Source organism: Trachypithecus francoisi, unplaced genomic scaffold (genome assembly GCF_009764315.1).
Source record: "Trachypithecus francoisi isolate TF-2019V2 unplaced genomic scaffold, Tfra_2.0 Lachesis_group17, whole genome shotgun sequence".
Lineage (NCBI taxonomy): Eukaryota > Metazoa > Chordata > Mammalia > Primates > Cercopithecidae > Trachypithecus > Trachypithecus francoisi.
Genome location: NW_022681462.1, coordinates 3,878,427 through 3,902,388, shown reverse-complemented (window position 1 = coordinate 3,902,388; position 23,962 = coordinate 3,878,427). Strand labels below are relative to the sequence as shown.

The window sequence follows — 23,962 nt, the reverse complement described above, 5'->3', positions numbered from 1 at the left end:
CATCTGCAGTGTGGGTCATATGTCCTCAGAGCAGTCTCCATTTGAAATCCATGCAATGTTCGTGAAAGCCCAGGTTTCATATTACAGATGTCCATAAGCAGGGCAGGACCTTCATACCCTCTGCTGGGAACTGGAAGTCTGGTTCTGTGAATAAGAGCGTCTTTCCCATCTCCCACCTTCCTTAGGCTGGTCGCTGTCAGTCACCACAGCTACCCCAGAGAGTTCTTAGTGTGATCAGTGATCATGATGTTAGAGCTGTGAGCCTCCCAGTTGGTAGAAGATTCCAGAGGCTGCAGTCCCCGTTATATGAAGGTCACTGGTTGGACTCCCAAATCTAATAACTGTGGGTAATATACTAAGGATGAATTAAAATGCTAATAGGCTCCATGTTCTGGATATCGTTACATTCCCTAATCTTAAATTTAAATTAAATGCCTTAGGTGCTGCAGCAGCCTTGCCAGAAGCGTGTTTAGCATCGCATCACCCCTTACACAGCAAATTTAAAGTGCACCCCAGCCACACGGGCAGAGTTAGGATAGGCAATATTTATTTTACAATAATTTGTGTGTCCCCTACAGCTACATGATACAAATACTCTCTGTTTTACTCAAGATAGTTATTTAGCTTTTAAAAACCACAATTTTCATAAGTTCCTTTGAACCCACAGATCCTTTTATTATTAACAATATTTTATTAGAAATATGTTGGATTTTGTGGCACATAAAGCTACTCCAAAGCCATTTTATAGATTACCTTCACATTTAAGCCTTATAACAGTGCCATGAAACACCCCTGCTTTATAATGAAGTCACTAAGGCGTACAGAGACCGAGTGCCTTTTCCATCCCCGTGTCGCTGATTTGGGGAGAACCACATTTTGCAGGTGAGTGTCCCGACTCCCAGCTCAGCATCTGCCCACTAGACCAAGTGGGAGCTGGAAGCAGAATGATGGCCAGGTCACTGAACCCACCTGCTTCTGCTGGGAAACGAGGACAGAGTTCATCTTAAGGGATCTGTAAGCTCTTTTCGTTTGGTAGCGTTGGTTCTGTTGTCTACACGGAGGCCAGATTTCTTTATCCAGGGAGCCAGAAAAACAAGTGCATTTCCTTCCTTCAGTAAACAGGTCACTTCCTCATCACTAGTTGAATTAGCCCCCTTGTTTTCTCCTTATTAGGGGGAAGGAACACTTTATTTCTTCCTCATTTCTTCCAGTTGTCTGGTGCCTGGCCACTTCATAATTGTATTTTGAGAGAATAGATATTAATTTTCTTCAACAAAAGGCCGAGTTCCTTAATGACACAACATAATTCAATTTCCGTTCTCTCCCCTCATTGCCTGCACCCCTTCCTCCTGGCACATTTTTCATAGTTAGGAGGAGTGATAGTGTCAAATATATCAGAAGGAAGAATTGATTCAGTAGTCGTTTGACGACTTGACTGATTAACAGAGATCAGAAGAAGGCTCATAACTGTGAAAACCACTGCAGCATGGAGTTTTAACAGCTCTTTAGGGAGCTAGTTAATGAAAGAATCACTACAGAAACAGCCATGCAAAAAGAAAGAAAAAAATAAAAGAACAGGAGCATTCCCGTATAACACTCAGAAGCTCTGTCATAGAGAAAATATGCTCATAATTTCTATTTACACATCACTGTAATTACCGTCTGCCTTAAGATTACTTTCGGTCTTCTCCTGTCAAAGTTGCTTAGACAGTTCCTCTTTCACATACCAGGAAGAGAAACCTAGTACTGGTTGGAACTGGTCCTAAGGATTCCTTTTCCCCCGAAGCATGTAATTGTTAGACACCCCAGCACACTGCCTGATTACTCTGGCTTTTGTCTTGTCCATGTTCTTGTTATCATCACCATTTGTCCACGAACCAGACTTCTGCACTCGCATGAGTGTTACGTTGGGCTTTACAGTTTAATTTGTGTGTGTGGTTGTTCTGTCTTCTTTCTCCTGATGCAGTGTCTATGAACCAGATAGAAACGCATTACGGAGGAAAGAACGAGAAAGAAGAAATCAAGAAACCCAACAGGATGACGGCACGTTTAATTCTAGTTATTCTCTCTTCAGTGAGCCCTACAAGGTAGATGGTTTTCAGTTGTCCATCTCTCCCTTTCACTTGTTTCTCTCACTCCCTGTGAAGGTGGCCTTGACTAAAAGAACTGGCTGACCACACTTCACTGCGTCTTCTGTCTGTTCAGCCCAGGGAAGACAGCTCAGCCACCAAGTGCAGGGTCTTCCCCCAGAAACTGAGGTGTGTGGTTCACATGGCTTTACTGGCTACTCCCTCAGTAACATGCAACTTTTGTTTACTATTGACATCTGCTTGCTGTGATTTTTATCAGTAATACAGACTTCATCTCTGCGTTAACATATCAAGGTCGATCCCATTTGTTATGTTTTCTCAGATCGTAGGAAACGAACACTATTTGAAGGAGGTTGTGTTACGTATTTGTCATACGTGGATCACGCTAGGATTAGACTACCTGTTAGGGCTAATGAGAAAGAAAGTCTAAGATTATTTCTCATTTTTACCAAAGGCCAGAAATACAACCTTGCTTCCAAAATGAAATGTCATCCCAGATTTCACACATACCTTAGGCTGCATGGAGCGCTGGGTCATTCTGGCTTCCTGCACGTTTAGCCCATGTTCCTTTAAGCTTCACATGGACATCTCTTGCCTGTCACTCTGGATTTCTGGCAAGAATAATATTTAGACTAATCCTGAGCCAAATCTGAATTTTCAAGTAAAACTTCTAATGGGACTACAATTACAGGACCATCCAATCATAGAAAGACTTAATCCAGGTCATTTTTTAAAGTTGTAATAGTTAATTTTCCTGATTTCCAGGTAATCTGTTTTAGCTGCAACACACACAAGACCAAGGATAGATCCCCCTGCTCCTTTTTATTTTTTGAGACGGAGTCTCCTTCTGTCGCCCAGGCTGGAGTGCAGTGGCGCGATCTCGGCTCACTGCAACCTCTGCCTCCCAGGTTCAAGTGATTCTCGTGCCTCAGTCTCCCGAGTAGCTGGGACTACAGGAGCCTGACACCACACCCTGCGAATTTTTGTATTTTTAGTAGAGACAGGGTTTCGCCATGTTGGTCAGGCGGGTCTCAAACTCCTGACCTCAGGTGTTCTGCCCACCTTGGCCTCCCAAAGTGCTGGGATTCCAGGCATGAGCCACTGTGCCCGGCCAGATAGATGCCTTTTCATGCACCCCGAGGCCATTACAGGCTTCCTATCCTGTTGCATCCCCAAGTGCTGACAGACACCTTCAGAGATGATGAGGATTTCGATTTCATCTCTCAGATCTCATTCCGCATGTGACAACCCTGACTCTGTGATTGATAAGGGCACCTGTCCATTCTCTCCCGTGTTTCTGTCGTCTCTAACAATAGCGTGGATATGTTTTTCTTTCTCCAGACTAACAAGGGGGATGAACTGTCCAACCGGATCCAGAACACATTAGGCAATTATGATGAAATGAAAGACTTTTTAACTGATAGATCCAATCAGAGTCATCTCGTTGGAGTTCCCAAACCTGGGGTTCCTCAGACTCCTGTGAACAAGATCGATGAACATTTTGTTGCAGATTCAAGAGCCCAGACCCAGGCCTCATCTCTCGGTAGCACTACAACTTCCACACCAGCAGCTGTCACCGCGCAGCAGAGTAAGAGAGGCACTGTGGGCTGGCAGAAGGCTGGGCACCCACCCTCCGACGGCCAACAGAGAGCAAGTAAGCACAGGCACAGCTTGCTTAATTTGCACAAATCTGCTAAAACCCAGAGAATGTAATAAAAAAATAAAATCCCCATGTATCGAGCCTCTCATCCTTATCTTCCTCCTCTTCTTCTTCCAACTCAGCACAACAGGGCTCTCTCAGGACCTTGCTTGGAGATGGTGTTGGCAGACAGCAGCCACGGGCCAAACAAGTGTGCAATGTGGAGGTGGGCCTTCAGACCCAGGAGAGACCACCTGCCATGGCGGCCAAGCACAGCAGCAGCGGACACTGTGTTCAGAACTTTCCTCCCTCCCTAGCTTCAAAACCCAGCCTGGTCCAGCAGAAACCAACCGCGTACGTGCGGCCAATGGACGGCCAAGATCAGGCCCCTGATGAGTCTCCTAAGCTGAAGTCGCCTTCGGAAACCAGCGTGCACTGCACATCATGCAGGGGAGTCCCCGCCAGCAAGCCGGAGCCGGCCAGAGCCAAGGCCAAGCTCTCCAAGTTCAGCATCCCCAAGCAGGTGGAGGTGAGTCCTTATCGGCACCGTTCCCGTGCAACTGCATAGTTAGTTACAAGTGGCAACTTGACCCTTGTGAATTCAGTTTCCATGTGTCTTGTTTTTCAGTGATGGGGTTGACTTCATGTGGTAGGATTTGTAGCCATCGTTAAAAGGGGAGGCAGACTTAAATAATGATTTCTTAAAATCTCAAATGTATAATCATTGAAAATTTTAGAGTTCCAGCAAATGCAGTTGTGTGTGTATGTATTAGTTAGGGAAGGAATGTCCCCTTCAGTATAGTTTGAGAATTTTCTTCTGAACAGCTAGTGTTCACTGAGGTATGAATAAAATTAAGAAATAAGTGAATAAGTGATTCAGAAATAAGAAAAGCACTTACAGGCAATAATTTAAGTATCTAAATAGGTAAATTTTTATGTGAAAGAGTTCCAGAACTCTTTTAACATTTTTGTGTTTTGAAATATTTTACCACAGACTTTACCAAGTAAACCTCATAATAGTTTTTTAATTAATTGTTTAAATTATTCAACTTTGAATATGGTGAATTATTCAAATATTTTAGAAATCCTGTCCTGTCTCAGACCGTATTCCAAATTGATGATGGTTGTGAAGAGTACATGAAGAAAAAAATATGACCATGCATACATATGTTTTGCTGTGATATGGTATACTAACTAAAATTAAATGTGAGTTCTAGAACATTATACTTAGGAACTGTTCAGTTTTTTCTTTTTAACATATGCTTTAAAGACCGAGTAACGTTGTGGCCAGAATATTCTTTGTATCTTAATAACCAAATGAAATCAGTGATTTGACATTTGTTGTTGCGTTTTTGACAAGACTGAGCTTAAACATTTCTGAACTATCATCTCAGAGATCACCATGGACTGATAGGGAGATCAACATCTCACCCTTAGAGAAGACCTCGTTTTTCATCTGTGAGATGTTTACACTGGTTTTGCAGAGAAAATTAAGTGACACGTATACCGTACCTTTTTTTAAATTACACATTTATGATAGATTCTAGAAAATATTCACTCGGAATTAATGGAAGCAAAATGTAATTTCTATAGGCATTTGTTTTGAAAAGTTTGTAGGAAACACGCATACAGAGCACCTTACAAAACTGAGTTCATCAGGCTGTTTGATTCATCATCGTCAGATGACTGGTAGCAGCAAATAAATTCCGGTGTATCCTTGAGCAGTGGTGACTGACTTTTACAACCACCAGGAATCCCTTCATTATTTCAGTCTCAATTGACTCCTTGTTAAAATGGTTTTTATCTACCAGAGAAACTTCAGATTTATTAGGTAATAATTTACATGTTTGTTTATTTTGGAATTCAGTGAGTTCATAAAACTCGAGTTAAAACAAAAAAGATGAATTTTTGATTGCCAGTAAAGCCTTAAGCAGATAACTGTGCAGTTTTTATGAGGCCTTTGGGTATGTCATTAATAACCTGGACACTTTCAGGATGCCCTTTGAGGACTCAGATTGGAAAGAACATGCTGTGTACGGTGTCTGGTTAGCAGAGAGAGCGGGGGATGCCTCAGACAGACACTCACGCTGAGAGAAATCAGAGCTTTTCTATGGGAAGTGTTCCATTTCCCCTATATGCAGTGACATTGAACTAGCAAGCCTGCCCTCTTCCTAACATTTTGTCCTGAATATTTCAAAAAGACCAATCATTCTTTGATAGAGAAGAGATAAGAGGTGTTGTTTGTAGAACAAAGTTAAAAATTGGTGGGTGGGTTCTTTTTTTCTATGGGTGAAGGGGGGTGCAGTATTTATTTTAGTAAAAAGCACTGCATATTAGGAGAAATATTGTAATTTGAACCTTATAACACTTGTCTGGGCTCACTCCCACAATAAAAACACGACTAAATTTCACAGTTAGCAGTCGAGTAGCAAGTTACTTCTACCTTTCAAACCCAGAGATTTTTGTTGACGGTATTCCAAGAGAAGATTAAGAAATACTCGTTTGCAAGTACATTGTTCAATATTTATAGTCTGTTCCAATAAAATCCACAATCAGGCCAGGCACAGTGGCTCATTCCTGTAATCCCAGTACTTTGGGAGGCTGAGTTGGGAGGATTGCTTGAGGCCAGAGTTCAAGACCAGCCTGGGCAACATAGTGAGACCCCATCTCTACAAAACATAAGTGAGAAAATAAAATTCACAGTCATCACATAGAAGCCAAAGAATTTTATCAACCAGATTTTACTTTTCAGGGAATAAATATTTTTATTTTTTAAAAGAGGTAAGACAATTTAATATGACAAACAATTTCAAAAATATTCATGCGAATATTTTAAAAAATAAAGATACTGTAGGTGTGAAAATCTCCTCTCAATAGTATAGACATTAATTTCCAGTGAGGTAGAGAAGGTGTTTTTCAGGGAAATTTCCAAAGATAATGACCTACAAGGTTATTACTTGATTATGGTGTTTCAGGATGTTAGCTACAGAGCAAGACTTATCACAGTGTGAAGAATTTGAGGGTTGGAAGGGTTAGGTAAAAGTGACATAGAAACAAGGAGGGTCATGCAAAAATAGCTGTTTGGCATTGTATAGGTACATTCCTCATAAGAAAATCAGATTAATGACTAGGTACAATGCGATGAGAATTTTTTTTTTTTTTTTATTGTAAGATGTAATCTCTGCCTCCAAGAAATTTACATTAACTGAATAAATTAGACTGCAGCACATAGCTTTTAATTTGCAGTTTCTCTCATTTACAGTCCAAATTAAGTTTAAAATTGGCCTTTTAGTCCTAGGAAAATTCCCTCATCTTCATTACCCTTGTAGTAGAAAAACAATTCTGTATTACTTTTAAAAATTGGGAAAATTTGAATCCCTTTTGCCTGGTTTTACACTTCATAAACTCTTCATTCTTTCCCTTACACCATCTGCACCCTACCTGCTGCTGTGGCAGATTATTTGCAATAATTTCTGAGTCTTCAATAATAGGTAATTAGTGCAGAAAAATCCAGTGCAATTTGATGTGGAAGTTAAAGACCTCAAGAGAATTCCTTAACTCATACACCTGCCTCTTGGCTGGCTTTTCCCGACTCAGTTTTGTGTTTAATGAAAAACATATTTTCGTTGTTGTAGCTGAGTCTTTTATTCTGAACACTGCCCCTCATTAAGTGAGCCTCCCTGGGAGTGCCCCCTGGAAAGGTGTCTACGGTTAGGTGAGAGACCAGGGACTAACGAATGGCCAAAGCCTGCCCTCTAGAATGTTCTAGGGCACGGCACACTGAATTTTATTTCGGACTGAAGTGAATTATTTTTTGTTTCACACGCACACACAAATTAATATTTTGTGCTCAGCATGTAATTCCAGATCCAAACATTGGGGGCAGTTAACCTAGAGAGGCAGATACAGTTTTGTAGGACCTCAAATTTGCGTAGTCTTGGGGACCTTCTTTAGGAATAAAGGAATAGAAAATATCTCACCCTTGCCATTATTTCAATAACATAAAACTATGTTAACACAGTACCACCCCCACCCCACCCCCAATTCCCTGGGGCCTTGGAGACCTTGAGGCTTAAGCATCATTAACTTCATAGTGTATCTGTCTTTGGCTCATGGAATAATATAAAATCATTACTAAGATGATCATTTTAGATTTGAAAAAATGTTATATTAGCCTAAACTTGGTAGAATTTAAAAATACTTATGTATATGTTAGGTGATGGGGCCAGGGCACAAAAATAGGACAGTGGCGTGAAAAACCTAACATGCAGAGCTAGTGAGACAACACGGGAGTGTCCTGGGCCTTCTGCAGGCGGTGGTTTGACAAGTTACAGCTTCAGCGGTATATTCCAAAACCTACACGTTATAGTTTTCTGTTTGCAATTTAATAAGTAGTGATAGTTTGAAACTGCTGTTGCAGAGGGCTCCAGTGGCTGGGAACAGAATTCATTTGATAAGCCAGGGGAGCAAAGGAAGCCAGGAGCTGGTGCCCATAGCTTAATCAGTAGTAAGGAAAGGAACACCTGAATTTGAATATCAGTCAGTAGACTGTGATAGCCTAGATGTTTTCGTAGTGGTTGATAATTTATCTATAAGAACAGAGAAACCATTCATGGTTGATCAGAATTTTATTTGTTAAAATAAGTAATTAAATAGTCTAAGATGTATTGATTAAGCATAGAATTTTCATGAAGGGCATTTTAAAATCGCCGTTTATGCCATGAAAAAGAATAGAAAGATGAAGCACTGTGATTCCATGAAATAGCTTCCTAGAAAAGCAATTAACTGATTTTTTTCTAAAGTTCACAGAAGATAAATGATGTAGGCTTCCTATTTCCTGTCACTCTTGGTTACCTTTGTATGAAAATGGATTTCTTCCAAATTAAAGTCGGCACCAGCCTGTCGGGCAAAAAAGGCATCTGTAAAGCAACGTGTACATTACATATTCATGCCAGTAGAATTTCTTAATTACATTGGAGATGTATAATGTTTTCAAATTGAAGTATTCGATCTGATTGCTCCTGGAAGAAATGAGGGTGTGTGGCAAGCCTGGAGACTCAGTTTCCCCACCTGTCGTGGTGTCGTCTTTCCCATCACCCTCGCTCACCCATGGCAGTTGGAGGCCACATCCCGCAGGACAGCATGGCATAGCAACAGCACTGATGGTTACGCTCTGCGCTTCCTCCTGTCTGCTCGATGGGCAGCTTCCGTCCTCTTAGAATGTGGAGTGCCTGTACTGCATATACCTGGAAGAGTGGAGACCCAAACCTTGATCTCAGATGCTGGAGGGAAGCACTTGGTTTCTGTAGTTTAGATGGGTCATTCTGAAGGTCGTAATGATGACTGGCAAGTGGAAATATTTCCACATTTTCCAGTCCTTTTATGGTCGGCCAGTGGGGTCTTAAAAGGTAAGGCACTTGGACTGGGTGCGGTGGCTCACGCCTGTAATCCCAGCACTTTGGGAGGCTAAGGCATGTGGATCACGAAGTCAGAAGATAGTGTCTACTAAAAATACAAAAATTAGCTGGGCGAGGTGGCACATGCCTGTAATCCCAGCTACTCAGGAGGCTGAGGCAGGAGAACTGCTTGAACCCAGGATGCATGAGATCGCGCCACTGCAGTGCAGCCTGGGTGGCAGAGTGAGACTCCATCTCAAAAAAACCAAAAAACAAAAAACAAAGCAAAACAAAAAGGTAAGGCACTTCACATGAAAAAACTTCAGTTTCAGTTTCTGTAGTCTTGTGATGAGAAATTTGAAGAAAATGTGTTCCAATGTATCCTGTTGTGTGCTAGAGACCTTTTCCTTTCTCTTTCCTCTCTGGGATTCTTCAGATTTACATCATTAAGCCAAGTTTTCTAGCCTTAAGGGTGGGAAACCACCACTGACTGGGAGGCATGGAGGGCGGGACCTGGAGGGAGATTATTAGCAAGCTCACTTTATTTTCCATACTTTCTCAGTTCTCATAAAGCTTTCTCCCCCGGAAAGCGTCTGAACAGATTACAGGGCTGCTTTCCCTTCAGCTGCAGCCTCCTGGGCCCGAGCTGCACACCTGGAGCTGCTCAGGAACCCCTGGGCCTCTGCATTTGGAGTCAGTTGAAAGTGACGTGTGATCCTGTATTTCTGCCACCCAGAAAGGAGGTATCACTCTTCCAGTGTCGGGAGAAAAGCCTCTTCTTGTGTATTTCATCCTTTCTTTAGTCAGAAATCTTGTGCAGTCTTTCAGCTATACAGGGAAGAGGTAAAATGCTGTGGAATGGGTGCAGCTGTGGAGACCAGCAAGAACTGGGCCTGCCACCTGTCAGCCGTGTGACGGGGAGCAAGTGGTTTACTTCCTCAGGGCCTCAGTTTCCTTATGTGTGAGGTGGAGAACATGATAATGATACCTGCTTGGCAGAGTTATTGCAGCAGCGGGGAGTGAATGAGAGGTATGTAATGTGCTTAGCACAGTGGTAACATAGTAAGCATTTGGTAAATATTGGCTACATTTCTGTTATTTAAACACCTTTGAAACGAAAGCAAACAAAATAGAAAGGCGAGTATATTGTTGAGAGTGATTTTGTGTGTGTGTGTGTGCGCGCGCGCGCGCGCATGCTAGAAAGAGGAAATTCTGAAAGTTCCTTTGTATTAGACATAACTAAAATCTTGAAAACCAAGGTTATCCTGGATTAATATCACAAAGCCTGAGTAGCGTGATTCTTCCTTATTTGATGCTAGCCCCCTCCTGAGATTTTATGTTCCAGTCTGAGATCACCTTTTCTCTCTTTTTCTGTGTATTTGTTTTTTTTTTGAGCTATTATTATCTATAGGGGAACCTATCACATGAGAGCTTTATTAATTAAATGAAATGCTAAATAAACACAATTGGAGCTGAGGACAAGTAGTAAAATGTTCACAGAGTAAGCATTTAGAATGACTTGTTGAGACAGATCTGTTTGAAGCCACAGTGTATTAAACAGTGTGTTTAATTGGGCTGAGCAGTAGAATCACTTATCTCCACATGATTAACCGGCATTAGCAGTACATTTACAGTAGATGAAAATGGAGTCTCCCTGGTGCTGTTTGCAGATCCCATTCCATAAATGTGCACGTGACAGGCACCCGTGGACCATGCCTGGACACTCCCGTTGCTGTTCTGACTAAAGGGTGGGCTGTGGGACCAAGAGATGCCTCTGGAAGTGATACTGACTGGAACCCCTCTCTCTGCTGTAAGTGGCCCGGTTCTAGAGCAGAGCGAGGAGTGTGGGTTCTAGAGCTGGAACGTCTGAGTTTCTTCACTCCATTTCCTGGCCAGATGGCCGGGTGCCTCAGTTGCCTCATCTGTGACAGAATCGTGGTAGAACCTACTGACAGCATTTTTATGACTGTTAGATGAGTTGGTACTGACAGTGCTTAGCACAGTGGCTGGCACATAGTAAGCCTTCAGAAACAATTCGCACTCATAATAATTGCTGTAGTTATTTGTAGTAGCTCTGTTTGCTTTGCATTTACCTCCTCATGTGTTCAACCCCAGATGGGTTGACAGCTCTGAATGTAGAAATTGAAGAGGTGGATGCATTTCACTAGATTATAAGTTCCACAAAACCAGGGATTTTTGTTTATTTTGTTCCGTTTTTTACGGTGCCGCTTATTGAAGCATCTCTAATGGTTCCTGGCACATAGTGTGTTCTCAATAGATGCTTATTGGATGAGTTAATTAATTTAAGAATATGGATGAAAGAAAGTGCTCCCCACCAATCCTGGGCCTCCCCGTGTTGGGGCCTCGGTCATCCCTGCCAGACCTTTATGGGAAGAGAGGAGCCAAACACTTCCAACACATAATTTATAGCTGCTGTTACCAAGCGAAATAGAAACCGTATTTACTGATGTATGTAAACACAGCACATATAAAATAAATCATAGAGCTAGCTGCTGGCCTCAGAAATAAACGCTTAACAGGCAGTAGTGCTCTGAGTGGGACGCTATGTCCTCTGCCTCTTTTTCCTTGTTCTTCTTTGTTTGATTTTCATGAGCAGAAGTCCTTGCCCGGGGGTAGTGTGTGCGGGTGTGCTGTGCGTGTGCTCCCACCGATGGTCGTGTTCTCTGGCCACAAGATGATGTGGGAATGAGGAGGGTGATGAGGGGAACAGAGCAATGTAGGAGAGAGCCCACATTTCCAGCCTGGCTGCCGCATGAACTAGGTTTTAATGTACAAAAGGCCTAAAATATGCGGAGTTCTTAGAAACACCCGTTGGCCCCATAGGGGGCCGTTTCCCAGAATGTCTCTCGGCCTGTTTCTCTGCATGCCGTTTAGTACTTTACCAATCCTGTTTCTGTCACGATTCCTCGTTCAGTTATTCATGGGAACGCTGCGTTGTTTCGTCCTGTTGGCGAGCGTAAGCCACGTGTGTCTCCTGAGCCCTGTGTATTTGTTGTCTGACAGACATAACCTTCAGGAATAGCATCTGTGTCCATATAGGCCTTGGCATGTCTTTAATACTCGCTAAACGGTTGATCCCTTATGTGTGTAACAAAAGGATTAACAGCAGAAGATAGGAAGAGGTATGCATTCAGCTATTTCTCTCTATAAGCCCTGACAAAAAGTATAGACAGGGCCTCGGCCCACCTCCCTGCACCCCCCATTCTTGGATATCTCCATCAGGGATGAAGGCCACCTCCGTCCCCCGAGGGGTGCTCAACGCTCTCTGTGGCATCCCTGCTGGGGCTCATGCTGCTACACTGAACCCCACAGCAGAAGGGGACTGTGCCCTCCTGGGGTGCCTTTTTCGTCTTTGGGCAGCTCTGACCCTTATGCTGATGGACAAATCAACCTTTCTGTAACTTACGCTTCTTAGCTTTGGTTGTGCCCCTGGGATTTCTTAATTGCTGGCGATTTCATTTTCATCCATCTCTGATGACTGATTTGTACCTACTGGGTCCTTACTGTGTCCCTCAGGACAGTCCCTCACACAGGGTCATGCCGCCCTTTACCAGACAGACATTAAAGTCAGAGGAGCCTTCCAGTGTCACCATAGCCTGCCTGAATTCCTGTTTGAATTTTGATTTTTAGCCCTTTGGCAGTTGATAGTAAGTGGTATGGAGGGAGGAGAAAGCAGAGCAGGGGAAAGAGGGCTGGGGATACCCATGGGGGTGGAGGGTGGGAGCTGGCTGCAGCATTGAGAGGGTGGCTGGGTCACTGCATTGAGACAGTGAGATGTGAGCAGGAGGACAGTGAAGCCGGGACTTGGTAGAGTTAGCCAGGAAGACATGGCGGGGAGAAGGCACATGCCAGGTGGAGTGGGATGGAGAGCTGGAGCAAAGGCTGAGTGGGAATGTGCCTCCTTACCCAGTAGCATGCATGGGGTAGGAGAAGTGGCAGGAGAGGCCACGTCTTGCAAGGCCTGCCAAGCCTCAGTAAGGACTATGGCTTTACTGTGAGAATTGGGAGCCATTGAAGGGTTTGGAGCAGAGGAGCGTCATGATTTGACATAGGTACGAAAAGAATTGGTTTGGCTGTTGCACAGAGAATGAGCTGCAATGGGGCAAGGGAGAAGTGGGACATGGCTTGGCAGGTTATTGTGCTAATCTAGGGGAGGTGATAGTTGGTGGGGTTGTGGGGACAGCAAAAATGGTAAGATTGGATTCTCTGTATTTTGAAGGAGTGCCAGTAAGTTTGGCTGACAGCTTGGATGACAGACAGAGGAACTGAGTACAGATATTTGAGCTGAGCAAATGAAAGGAAGAAGTCACTACTAACTAAGATGAGAAAAACTATGTGTGAGGCAGGTCTTGGGGGCAAGAGCAAGAGTTCTCTTGCTTACTTGGGCTTATATTGAGTTTGAGTTGTCTCTTAGACATCCAAGTGGAGGTGACCCACAAGTCTGGAGTTTGGAGAAGGAAATACGTATCTGGGTTGGAGGTGGCGATTTGGGAGTTGTGAGCATACACGTGGCATCTAATGCCTTGAGCCTGGATGTCGTAACCCAGGGAGTGAGGGCAGGTGACGAGGGCTGAGCTGTGGTGTGTTCCTACCTAAAGGGGTCAGTCTGAGGAGAAGGAACCAGCAAAAAAGATAAGAAGGGATCAGTAGGTAGGAAGAACACAGAGGATAGCGTTGGGAAGCCATGAGGAAAGGGAGGTCTCAAGAAGGGAAGGGAGTTATTACCAGTGTCACCTCTGCTGTGTTAGGCTTAGTAACATGGAGGTCAGCATTTCTCTTGATGAGAGTTTTTGGGGCCAATGTCTATTTGGGTTTGAGAGAGAAACAAGAAGAGGCATTAGAGACATTACATACAGTCTTTCTGGAAGTTTGGCCACACAGGACAGCAAAGATTTTGTAAGTAATAGGTCTTCATCATAAAAATTTAGATAACATTAAGAACATAAAGAAGGGCCGGGCGTGGTGGCTCACGCCTGTAATCCCAGCACTTTGGGAGGCCGAGGTGGGCAGATCACAAGGTCAGGAGATCGAGACCATCCTGGCTAACACGGTGAAAACCCGTCTCTACTAAAAACACAAAACAAAATTAGCTGGGCATGGTGGTGGGCGCCTGTAGTCCCAGCTACTTGGGAGGCTGAGGCAGGAGAATGGCATGAACCCGGGAGGCGGAGCTTGCAGTGAGCCGAGATCCTGTCACTGCACTCCAGCCTGGGAGACAGAGCGAGACTCTGTCTCAAAAAAAAAAAAAAAATAAAAAAGAACATAAGGAAGAAAAAAATCACCTGTGGTTCTATAATCTGGAAATAATCACATTTAATGTTTTGGTTAAAGAGCCGATCCTTCTGGTCTTTTTTCTGTACTTTGTCTTTCGGATTAAATTGGGATTAAAGCTATTATATTTGGTTATTATCTAATTTATTTTCCTTACTTATTGTAACCACTTTCCCATGTTATTATACAGTTTTTGGCAACATTCAGTGTGTGGTCTTTAGTGGTTCAGCATCTCGTTTATTTGGACAACTTCAGTGATTTTATCCTATAGTTTATTTGTATAATCCTTTTATTGCTCATCTAAGCTTTTTTGGTTTTTTCACTATTACCAATTATTCTGCAATGAGTGGCTAAGTAAAATTTGTATATATATGTGATTTGTTCCTAAGAAAAATTCTTAGACATCCAATTTATAATTCCAAAGTGAGCAATTCTCATATATAAACCTTTGTGCATTTTTTGTTCGTATCCTTTACCCATTTTTCTGTTGAAGTGTTTATATATATTTTTTCTCACTGAGTTAAGAGTTGTTTAAATATTAAGAAAATCAATCTTTCCTAATTACATTGTAAACAGTTTTCCCAGTTTGTTGATTAACCTTTGCTCTTAGTGGACAAATTAAATTTTGTATCTCTCTTCCTTTTTGATCTCTTCTTTTGTTTGTATGGTTACAAAGACAGTTACCAAAGATTAGAGTTTAATCTAACATAGTTAAATCTAACTATAAAATAAATAGATGAAAAGTTATCGATCTGAAATTTGGTTTGTATAAGATAAGGCTTTAGTTATTCGTTTTTTAAATAGTCAAATCCTAGCATAATTGGTTTATTAGTGCATCTTTTTTTATAATTTCAGCAAGAAAAAAATGCTTTCTGTTTATGGAATTATAGCCATAGGTAGGAGTCACCTAGGAAGACAATTTCTTGTGAAACTGGAAATCTTAAGTTAAGATGCTCTGTCCTTCCTTCAAGACCCTAGTGCAAGTCTTACCACTTCCACCGCCTGCTCCAGCCACCAAAGTGCTTCCTTTCTTCTCAATTCCTATAGTGTCCACATGTGTTAAATTACCGTATATTATTATGTATTTTTCTTTGGTGTCATCTGTTCTCACAGATTTCCTGGGGACAGGCCCCTTCTCGTTTGTCTTTGGGCTATCATCTTCTAGGATGGGGTCCTGTTAGAGCTGGTATCCATTCGTCCCTGAGGTCTGGACTTGAGTTTCTGTACCTCAAATATAGGGTGCACCCTACTTTCACTGGTTCAAATTATGTCAGGCAGATCAGTGACAAAAATAAAGAAGAACACTAGAATGAGGTTCAAGCATAGCATATCATCTGACCCAGGCTCCATCTCCATCCACTTACCAGACCTCTTGCCATTTCCTTAAACCGTCATTTTCTTTCATGCCTTTCTGTCTTTGCTTCTGCCTGGAGTGATATCCTTTTCTAGTTTTCCCACCAGATTAGTCCTTCAAGGCCCGTTCCTGTTACTAAAAACTGATAGTCATCTTTGGAAATTGGTCTTTGGGATATTTGCATTCCGTCTCATTTTTGATATTTTTCTGTCTAATTTTGAATTGTTTATACTGACAGGTTACATGCTCATTTAGATGATTTGGATAATGAAGAAAAATGAAGTTTAAAAATCAACTCAAATCTCACTGTCCGGAAAAAAACTAACAAACATGAATTGAGCTTCGTTTCAGATGACAGTGTCTCACTTTTTTACCTCTCTCTTTCTGTTTCTTTGGTTTCATCGAATTTGGAGCCTCTCTTGAACTTTGATATCTTTTAAAATGCCCACTCTGTTTGCTCTTATAGGATGTTTGTTCTCTCTATTTGAGTCCCTAAAGAATTATTTGGAATTTCTGAAGCTTAACCAAAATATGTCTCAGTATTATGCATTTCCTGAAACATAGAGTATTCTTTCAGTCTACATATCAGTTTGTTCTAGCTCAGGGAATATTTTAAAACAAGATTAAGTGTGGCTGGGAGCAGTGGCTTACGCCTGTAATCCCAGCACTTTGGGAGGCCAAGGCGGACGGATCTACTGAGGTCAGGAGTTCGAGACCAGCCTGGCCAATATGGTGAAAGCCTATCTCTACTAAAAATACAAAAATTAGCTGGGCGTGGCGGTGGGTGCCTGTAATCCCCACTACTGAGGAGACTGAGGCAGGAGAATTGCTTGAACCCAGGAAGTGGAGGTTGCAGTGAACTGAGATCGTGCCGTTGCACTCCAGCCTGGGCAACAGGATCAAAATTCCGTCTCAAAAAAAAAAAAAGAAAAAGAAAAAAAAAAGGTTGTACACACTATTTGCACAAACTGTTTTTGATTTGTCCCTTACTGAAACTACCCTTATGCTTAATCATTTTTGTCTGTCTTTCATATCTATTAGTTTCTCTCTAATTGCTTTGATCTGTATTTTTAGTTACATTCACTCTTATTTTCCTAAGCCTTTCTTGTATTTTGTGTCCGTTTTGTTTCCAACTCTCTCTAGTTTTTGTATAATATTTTTACCTTTAGTTTTTGTATATTTTATCTTTAGTTTTTAGTTTTCTAATTTTTAAAATTAGTTCTAGCATGTGGTTATATAATTTTATTTTTAAAATTATGCCCCCAATGAGTACTTAAATTATTCTTTTCTGAGAATTTACAAGATTTTAATTATAATCTCTATTTTGTAATTTATAAGATTAATTTATTGTCATAATCAAAGGTGTTATTTTTCATGAAAAAGTTAGAAATTAAACTTTTCTTTGTTTATTCTATTCAATTTTGGTTCTTTCTTTTAAGGGGGCATTTTTCAGTACCAAAAATCCTTAGAAAAAGAAGCATCTCTATTACATATTAATTAGAGCACTGGGCTGTTTCATGGGATAGATTCCAAATAACAGTGGCTTAAATACAAGAGAAGAGCTTATTTTTCTATCATTGTCAATCTGAGACAGTGTGCTGGTTCTGCTCTGTGATATCGGGCTCCCTTTGTTCTGTTGCTCTGCCACCTACAGGAGTGTTAGTCTTACCCACATGATCCAAGATGGTCCGTATTCCCTTCCAGCCATCAGGAAGAAGGAACAGAAAGGGGAGGGCATATCCTGCCCATAGAGGTGCAGCCTGGAGGAGCAGCAACTACTTTTTCTCACACCCTACTGGCCAGAGATCACCTGGCTATAGCTTTAGTCTGGGACATGAGGTCTTTAAGCTGGGTCACCATGTGTCCAGACATGACTAGATATTGGGGAAAAACAAGCAACCCTTGCCTTATGGTTGTCATTACTTTATATCAGTGGTTATTTAAGGGTTTATCTAGCTTATGACTTTCTGAGCACTTTAAAGGAAGGAATCATTTTTTCCATCCTCATTTTCTTAACACCTGAGCCCAAGACCTAATAGGTGTTTAGTAGTTAGTTGTGGAATTGCTTTTCAGTTAAAATGACAGTCTAAATTTTTTAATTTCTGAAGGAATGGGGTCTATAAACTCAAAGTGTTTTAGAACATTCTAGAAATTTTTGATAAATACAGAAAGGCTCCCTATTATCTTATTCTGGTTTGATAATTGTGCCCAAAATCAGTGATAGCTACAAAGTGTATAAATTTGTTGAAGTATAAATATAGTTAGTAATATAGGCTCTCCTTACTTGATATGAAAATGTCTTTGGATAATAAGTGGATTCCTATCTAAATTCATGAGTTCTCTTGTGACATTTGGGTTAAGCCTGAAATGGATTAATCTTTTTCTGATAAAGTTTCGTAAGCTGTGATTTCTCTGGTGACCACATTTAATTAGATATTAAATAAACTGCTTATCTTTATACCAACAGGTTTTACGACTGCATTTTTTTCTGAGCTGTATTTCACAGATTAAATAGCTAGCAGAAGTAAAAAAAAATAAATAAAATTTTAAGTAAACCATTCTTTCCTTAGATTGGAAATTAAAGGATGCCTACTTTTTAAATGAAAAATAAATGTTTAAGCTTAAATTTAAAGGAAAGAGATAGGGAAGATACTCTAAATGTATACATTCTAGTGAAATAAATTCACTTTTCCAAGTTCCTTTTTTTTAATCTTTGAAATTGGCTATGCTTCTTGTAAGTGGAAAAGTTCCATTTAATCTGTCAAGACTGAAACATTTTATGATAAGGTTGTTTGTTTTGTTTTGTTTTGTTTTTTTGAGACAAAATCTTGCTCTGTTGCCCAGGCTGTAGTGCAGTGACATGATCTTGGCTTCCTGCAACCTCCGCCTCCCGGGTTCAAGCAATTCTCCTACCTCAGCCTCCTGAGTAGCGGGGGTTACAGGTATGTGCCACCATGTCTGGCTAATTTTTGTATTTTTAGTAGACACGGGGTTTCACCATGTTGGCCAGGCTGGTCTCGAACTCCTGACCTCAAGTTATCTGCCCACCTTGGCCTCCCAAAGTGCTGGGATTATAGGCATGAGCCCCTGCGCCTGGCTCATTTTGTGATAAGGTTCTGAAGGTTTTAGTTTAAAAACCTCAGTTTTCTTTTTCTTCATCTCCTTTTTTAAAAAATGCTATACATCACAATAAGATTCTCCAACTTCAAATCATGACATTCTGACTCAGCTTTTTTCCCTCTAAGTCTGGCAACAGAGAGGAGACACTTGCAGGTCTTGTGAATGTTGAACAGCAAGCATTAATTTAATCTGCTGTTTTATCAAGAGGAACATGGCAGAGATGGATCTGGAGACACCAGATGACCTTCTGCACAGATTACATGAGAGTTTCTGAGTTTCCTGCAATGCTAAGACCCAAACATGGAAGGAAGATCAACAATTGTCAGAATCCTGAAGGGCATTAAGTGTGTGAAGGGCTTGACTCTTCTGTCTCCCTAGAGCCAGATAAATTTTCAGAAGAGATCTGGCCCTCCAGAAATTTCTTTAGTCTCATCAAATTTGAAGTGAAATTATTTTCACCTTCCTCTGTTAATCCTTCTCCCTGCTTGAGTAAACCTCAGGTGAAGACTGGGTAGGGGCAGGTGAGCAGGGTGGTCTCTTTGAGAGAACGTGATGATGGCTCCACTGATGATAAGGGTTAGTGAAGATTGGATGCAGCGGGGCCTCATTTGAGCCTATGGTTCTGGCACGTACCACAGATTGTTATCTTTGGGGGTCGTGGTGGTTCAGCATCTAAACTGTGGTCTCCTTTTTCCAGCTGCTCCTTGGGCATTCTCATTTTCTTGGTTTCAACTCAAGTTGACCATAACAAGAAGTACCATGTTCTTGCTGAAATTCGATATCCTGGAATTGTCTTGGATTCTTTTTCTGTATCCATACCGTATCCATACCTTGTTGATGGCTCTTCTCAAAGGTCTCTCATATTCTTCCCAATTTTACTGCTACCTGCCTATTTAAATATTTCACTTTCATGCTGACTTTCCTAACGTCTGAGTGTCCACTGATTGAATTTTTCTTTCATAAACCCTGAGTAGCATTATCTGGCGAATCCTCCTGAAGATCCAGTTTCACCCCTTTCTTCCTCAGCTCAAAAAAATTGGCAAGCTCCCAATCCTTGCAGGATGTAGAACAATTTATGGATAAACATCAGTTATTTAAAGATATTTTAATTTCATAATAAAATTTTGGTTGTACATAAAGATGTAAATAAAATTTACCATCTTAACTATTTTTTTGTTATTTTTAAGTTTTATTTTATTTATTTATTTTTTATACTTTAAGTTCTAGGGTACATGTGCACAACGTGCAGGTTTGTTACATATGTATACATGTGCCATGTTGGTGCGCTGCACCCATTAGCTCGTGATTTACATTAGGTATATCTCCTAATACTCTCCCTTCCCCACCCCCCCCCAACAGGCCCCGCCATCCTAACTATTTGAAGTGAACAATTAGATCGTGTTAAGTCTGTTCACATCGTTGTGCAACAAAACTCCGTAATTCTTGAGGTTTTTGGTTTTATTCCTCACAACAGAGGCTTGTAAATCCTATTACATTTAATGCAGGATTGTAAATATATATACTAAAGTGTTTAATTAAGGACTTCATAGTGGTCACTGAATGCATTATATTCAATTAACTGGTGGCCACTGGAAACTTCCTTGAACTCCGTTGTGAGTGGGCTACTCCCTCATCCCTTTCCTGCGTGTCTCCTCTATGAGTGAGGACTGTGCCTCACTCATGTAAGGCTCTTGGTAATGTTTGTTGAGTGGCTGCGTGGGCTGATAGGATCATTGTTGATCTAGGATACTGCTTTTCTTGACCACCCTTACAAGAATACAGGCTACTTCCCATGATATTCTGATGAAACACAACTCAACTACATCAAGAAAAACAGCTACTATTGTTAGTACTCTCCTGTCATAGCAATGAAAAATAAAAAGATTGTGAAAGCAGCAAAATGCTTTTCTAATATCTGATAATGATCTTACTTTCAAGTGAATTATCTGATTTTATTTGCATTCTCAAATGCCTTAGAAACAAGTAAAATGAAAGAGAATGTCATATATTGAATTAATTTTCAACCTTTTTTCATGGAATTAAAAATACAATTTTGATGAAAATTCACAGATGGACCTCTCAGGGTCCTTTTCAGACCTGAGTCCATGATTCACGCTTTCTTTTTATAAAAAAATCATTATTGAACTAGTTGCAAATGAGACTAGCTGTAAGGCTTTGGTCAATTCTCCTAATTGCTCTGGCCTTCAGGTGCATTTAATTAGATCCTATTCTATTCCAAACATATTTTGATTCCTTTATACTATATCCTAATGACAAATATTAAAAATATAAGCCATTGTCGGGCTCATCACTGCATTTTGTTCTGGATAATGTAAATGCAGATCTCGGACTGCAGTATTAAAGAATGTTGTATGTCCATAAAGCTGATGGATTAATTTTGTATTTTATATGTTGAAATGTGGGTATCCTGGATTCTGGGTTCTTTTGTCCTGTGTGTTTTCCTGGAAGGACTTTATTCTGATGACTTCCTCTGTGGGCTCTGTGATTACAGTGTGTATCTCTAGTCCTGACCTTCCTTGTAAGCTGAGGAACCATATTTCTAACTGCTTTCTTGATTTGCCTATGTGGATATTTTTGCAACATTCCATACTTAAAATGTCCAGCACTGACCATACTACCTTTTCTGTAGAGCAGTCTTCTCCTCTGTAATTCTCTTAGTTACAGAAGAGTCTTCCGCCTGGCTCCTAAGCTAGAACCTTTGAAGTTATTCTTTGGTTTGCTTCCATCATTCCATATCGAATCCATTGTGAATTCCTTTTAATTTTATCCTAGAAAGTCTCTTGAGTGGGCTCTCTCACTTCTGCGTTTAATCACCGCCTGGCTTCTTGCCGTTAATCTCTTCCAAACTAGTTGAACCTCCATATCACTACCAGACATAGACTACTAAATAAATATTTTTCTGTAGTAAGGAAAAGGAAAAAATAAACAGATCATGTTACATTCATGCTCCAAAAGGACTCCGTTTGTCCTCTCTTTCCTAGAGCAGTGTTCAGTGTCCCCCGTGTGTTCTGCAGAACCCAGGGTTGAGGGATGTCAGGAGTTCTGCAAAAATGGTGTCCAAGTTAAACTGATTTCTTTCCTGCCACGCTTATCAGCCCTCTCGAGACCAAATGTATGTTATTAATCTCTGAAAGGAGATGGTGGGAGGCAGCATTTCCCAAATGTACTTGACCACAAAATGGTTTTTTGTTTGTTTGTTTTTGCTTTTGCAAAGCAACCCACAGAATTAGTATTCTAGGAAACTTATGGTAGAAAACACTAACCTAGAAGAGAAAAAGCTGGAGTTGTGGGTTCAGCGTACAGGACCTTTTACATCAACTCACCCCTCCAGTTTTAAACTCAGGATGCTGTGCCAGGTACACTATACTTTATCTACTCAGAGCTTGACTGTGGTCCCCCAAACATGCTGTGCACTTTGCAGGCCTCCATGCTTTTAGCGTGACTTTCTCCATACCAGAAATAGCATCTGCTCACCCCAACCCGATGAAGTAAAGCTGGCACTAAATCTTCTTTATCATCGCCTCCAAGAAGGCTTTTCTACTCCTCATGGAATGAGTTGCTTTCTATGGTCTTTCATAGCACTTCTCCTGCTGCCTTCACTCCCTGACTTCTCTGTTGTCTACCATCTATCTATCATCCTTTGTCCCTTTGTTCTTTCTTTCCTTCCTCCCATCCATTCATCCATCCATCATATTATATTTTCAGTCGGTTCCCATAGCTGCCTCTTTTATTGTTCTGTGAGCTCCTGGAGGGCTGGCACTCTCTCTTATTCATCTTTATATCCTTGGCACTGAGTACGATGCTTAACATGCAGGTGCTTCATAAATTAATGTTGAATTAAATAAAAAAGCTTTAAAAATCACAGAGCAGTTCTTTTTCATAACAGGTTCATAGTGTTTTATAAGCAAGCATTATCTGAGGCTGGAGATGGAGAAAATAACACACTTTATTTCTTACATTCTGTCAAGAGTTCTGCCTGGACATTAACTTCTTAAACAGCATAGAATACATTTTTAAAACATGGGCATTGGAAGAGGAAGCTCACAGGTGAACCGTCCTTTGGAGTAGCAGATGATAGGTAGGAGAGTGTACACACTGTAAGAATGAATGGGAATTTTAAATCTTACAACTTCGTTAAGAATGCAGACCTAGTTTGTTCAAATTGTGGCTACAGAAAAAAAGTGCTTAAAAACAAATGCCCCCCGTCAGGCATAAGGGGAAGTCCAGGAGCATTGCTTATTTCAGCTAAAGTTGAGAATAAATGCAATTAAATGAACTGTGGCACTGTCCTGGGCCCCCAGCTAGATCTCAGACTGGAATTACAGGAGGGTCTGTGGACGTTAGCTTAATGCACCAGCCCGGAGTACAGTGTCTGATTTCTGCAATCATTGCAGTTGAGAGCTAAACACCCATCTGTGGAGTGCTTCATTGTGCTAGGTACACATTGTCTGTGACTTTCGCTTATAAACGAGGACCTCACATTGATGAACGGAAAGACTGTGGATAAAGTTCTCTGTACCCCTGTCTTTTAGGTTTAATGGTTTAAACACTAATGACTTCAGCCTTTGCAACAATATTGAAATAAACGAACAAACCCAAAGGGTGAGGTCAGAGAGACCCTCCTCTTAGGGGAAAGAGAGTCTCTTTATGCCTTTGACCCCTGGTTCATGCATTGATAGTCACCAATTGAGAAGTGCAGCTGGGAAGCCACTTAGAGCAAAGTGTGTGTGATTATGTTTGTAACGATCGGCCTTTTCGTTCACCAAAGACCTAACTAGGATGAAAGAGCCTGTGGAGCACCCTGCATGTTTTAACACCACCCTCGTCATTAGCAACCACTGCTTGTTTCCTAAGTTTACTTCTCTAGGACCTCTAATGCCTTAATAGTTACTCAACAGCATAATTTCAACTTGGAAAAGTACAATTCTGAATGAAAACTCCACTATTTAAACTCCCAGCCAACCCTACTGAAATGTCATTTTAATTCAGGGTCTTAGAAAAGACTAGGTCATCTTGAGTAGGCATTATCTTCCTTTTCTACTTTTGTATC

General features: G+C 41.1%; 1 protein-coding gene across 5 annotated transcripts in view; it reads left to right on the top strand.

Moving 5' to 3' along the window:
* AFF3 (AF4/FMR2 family member 3) overlaps positions 1–23,962 on the top strand; it is a 639,560-nt gene that overhangs the window by 136,059 nt on the left and 479,539 nt on the right. For all 5 annotated transcript variants that reach the window (XM_033239032.1, XM_033239033.1, XM_033239031.1 and 2 more), the window contains 3 exons: positions 1,967–2,087; positions 3,432–3,744; positions 3,873–4,258. In XM_033239032.1, coding sequence (XP_033094923.1) covers positions 1,967–2,087; positions 3,432–3,744; positions 3,873–4,258 — 820 coding nt within the window. The remainder of the gene's footprint in view (positions 1–1,966; positions 2,088–3,431; positions 3,745–3,872; positions 4,259–23,962) is intronic.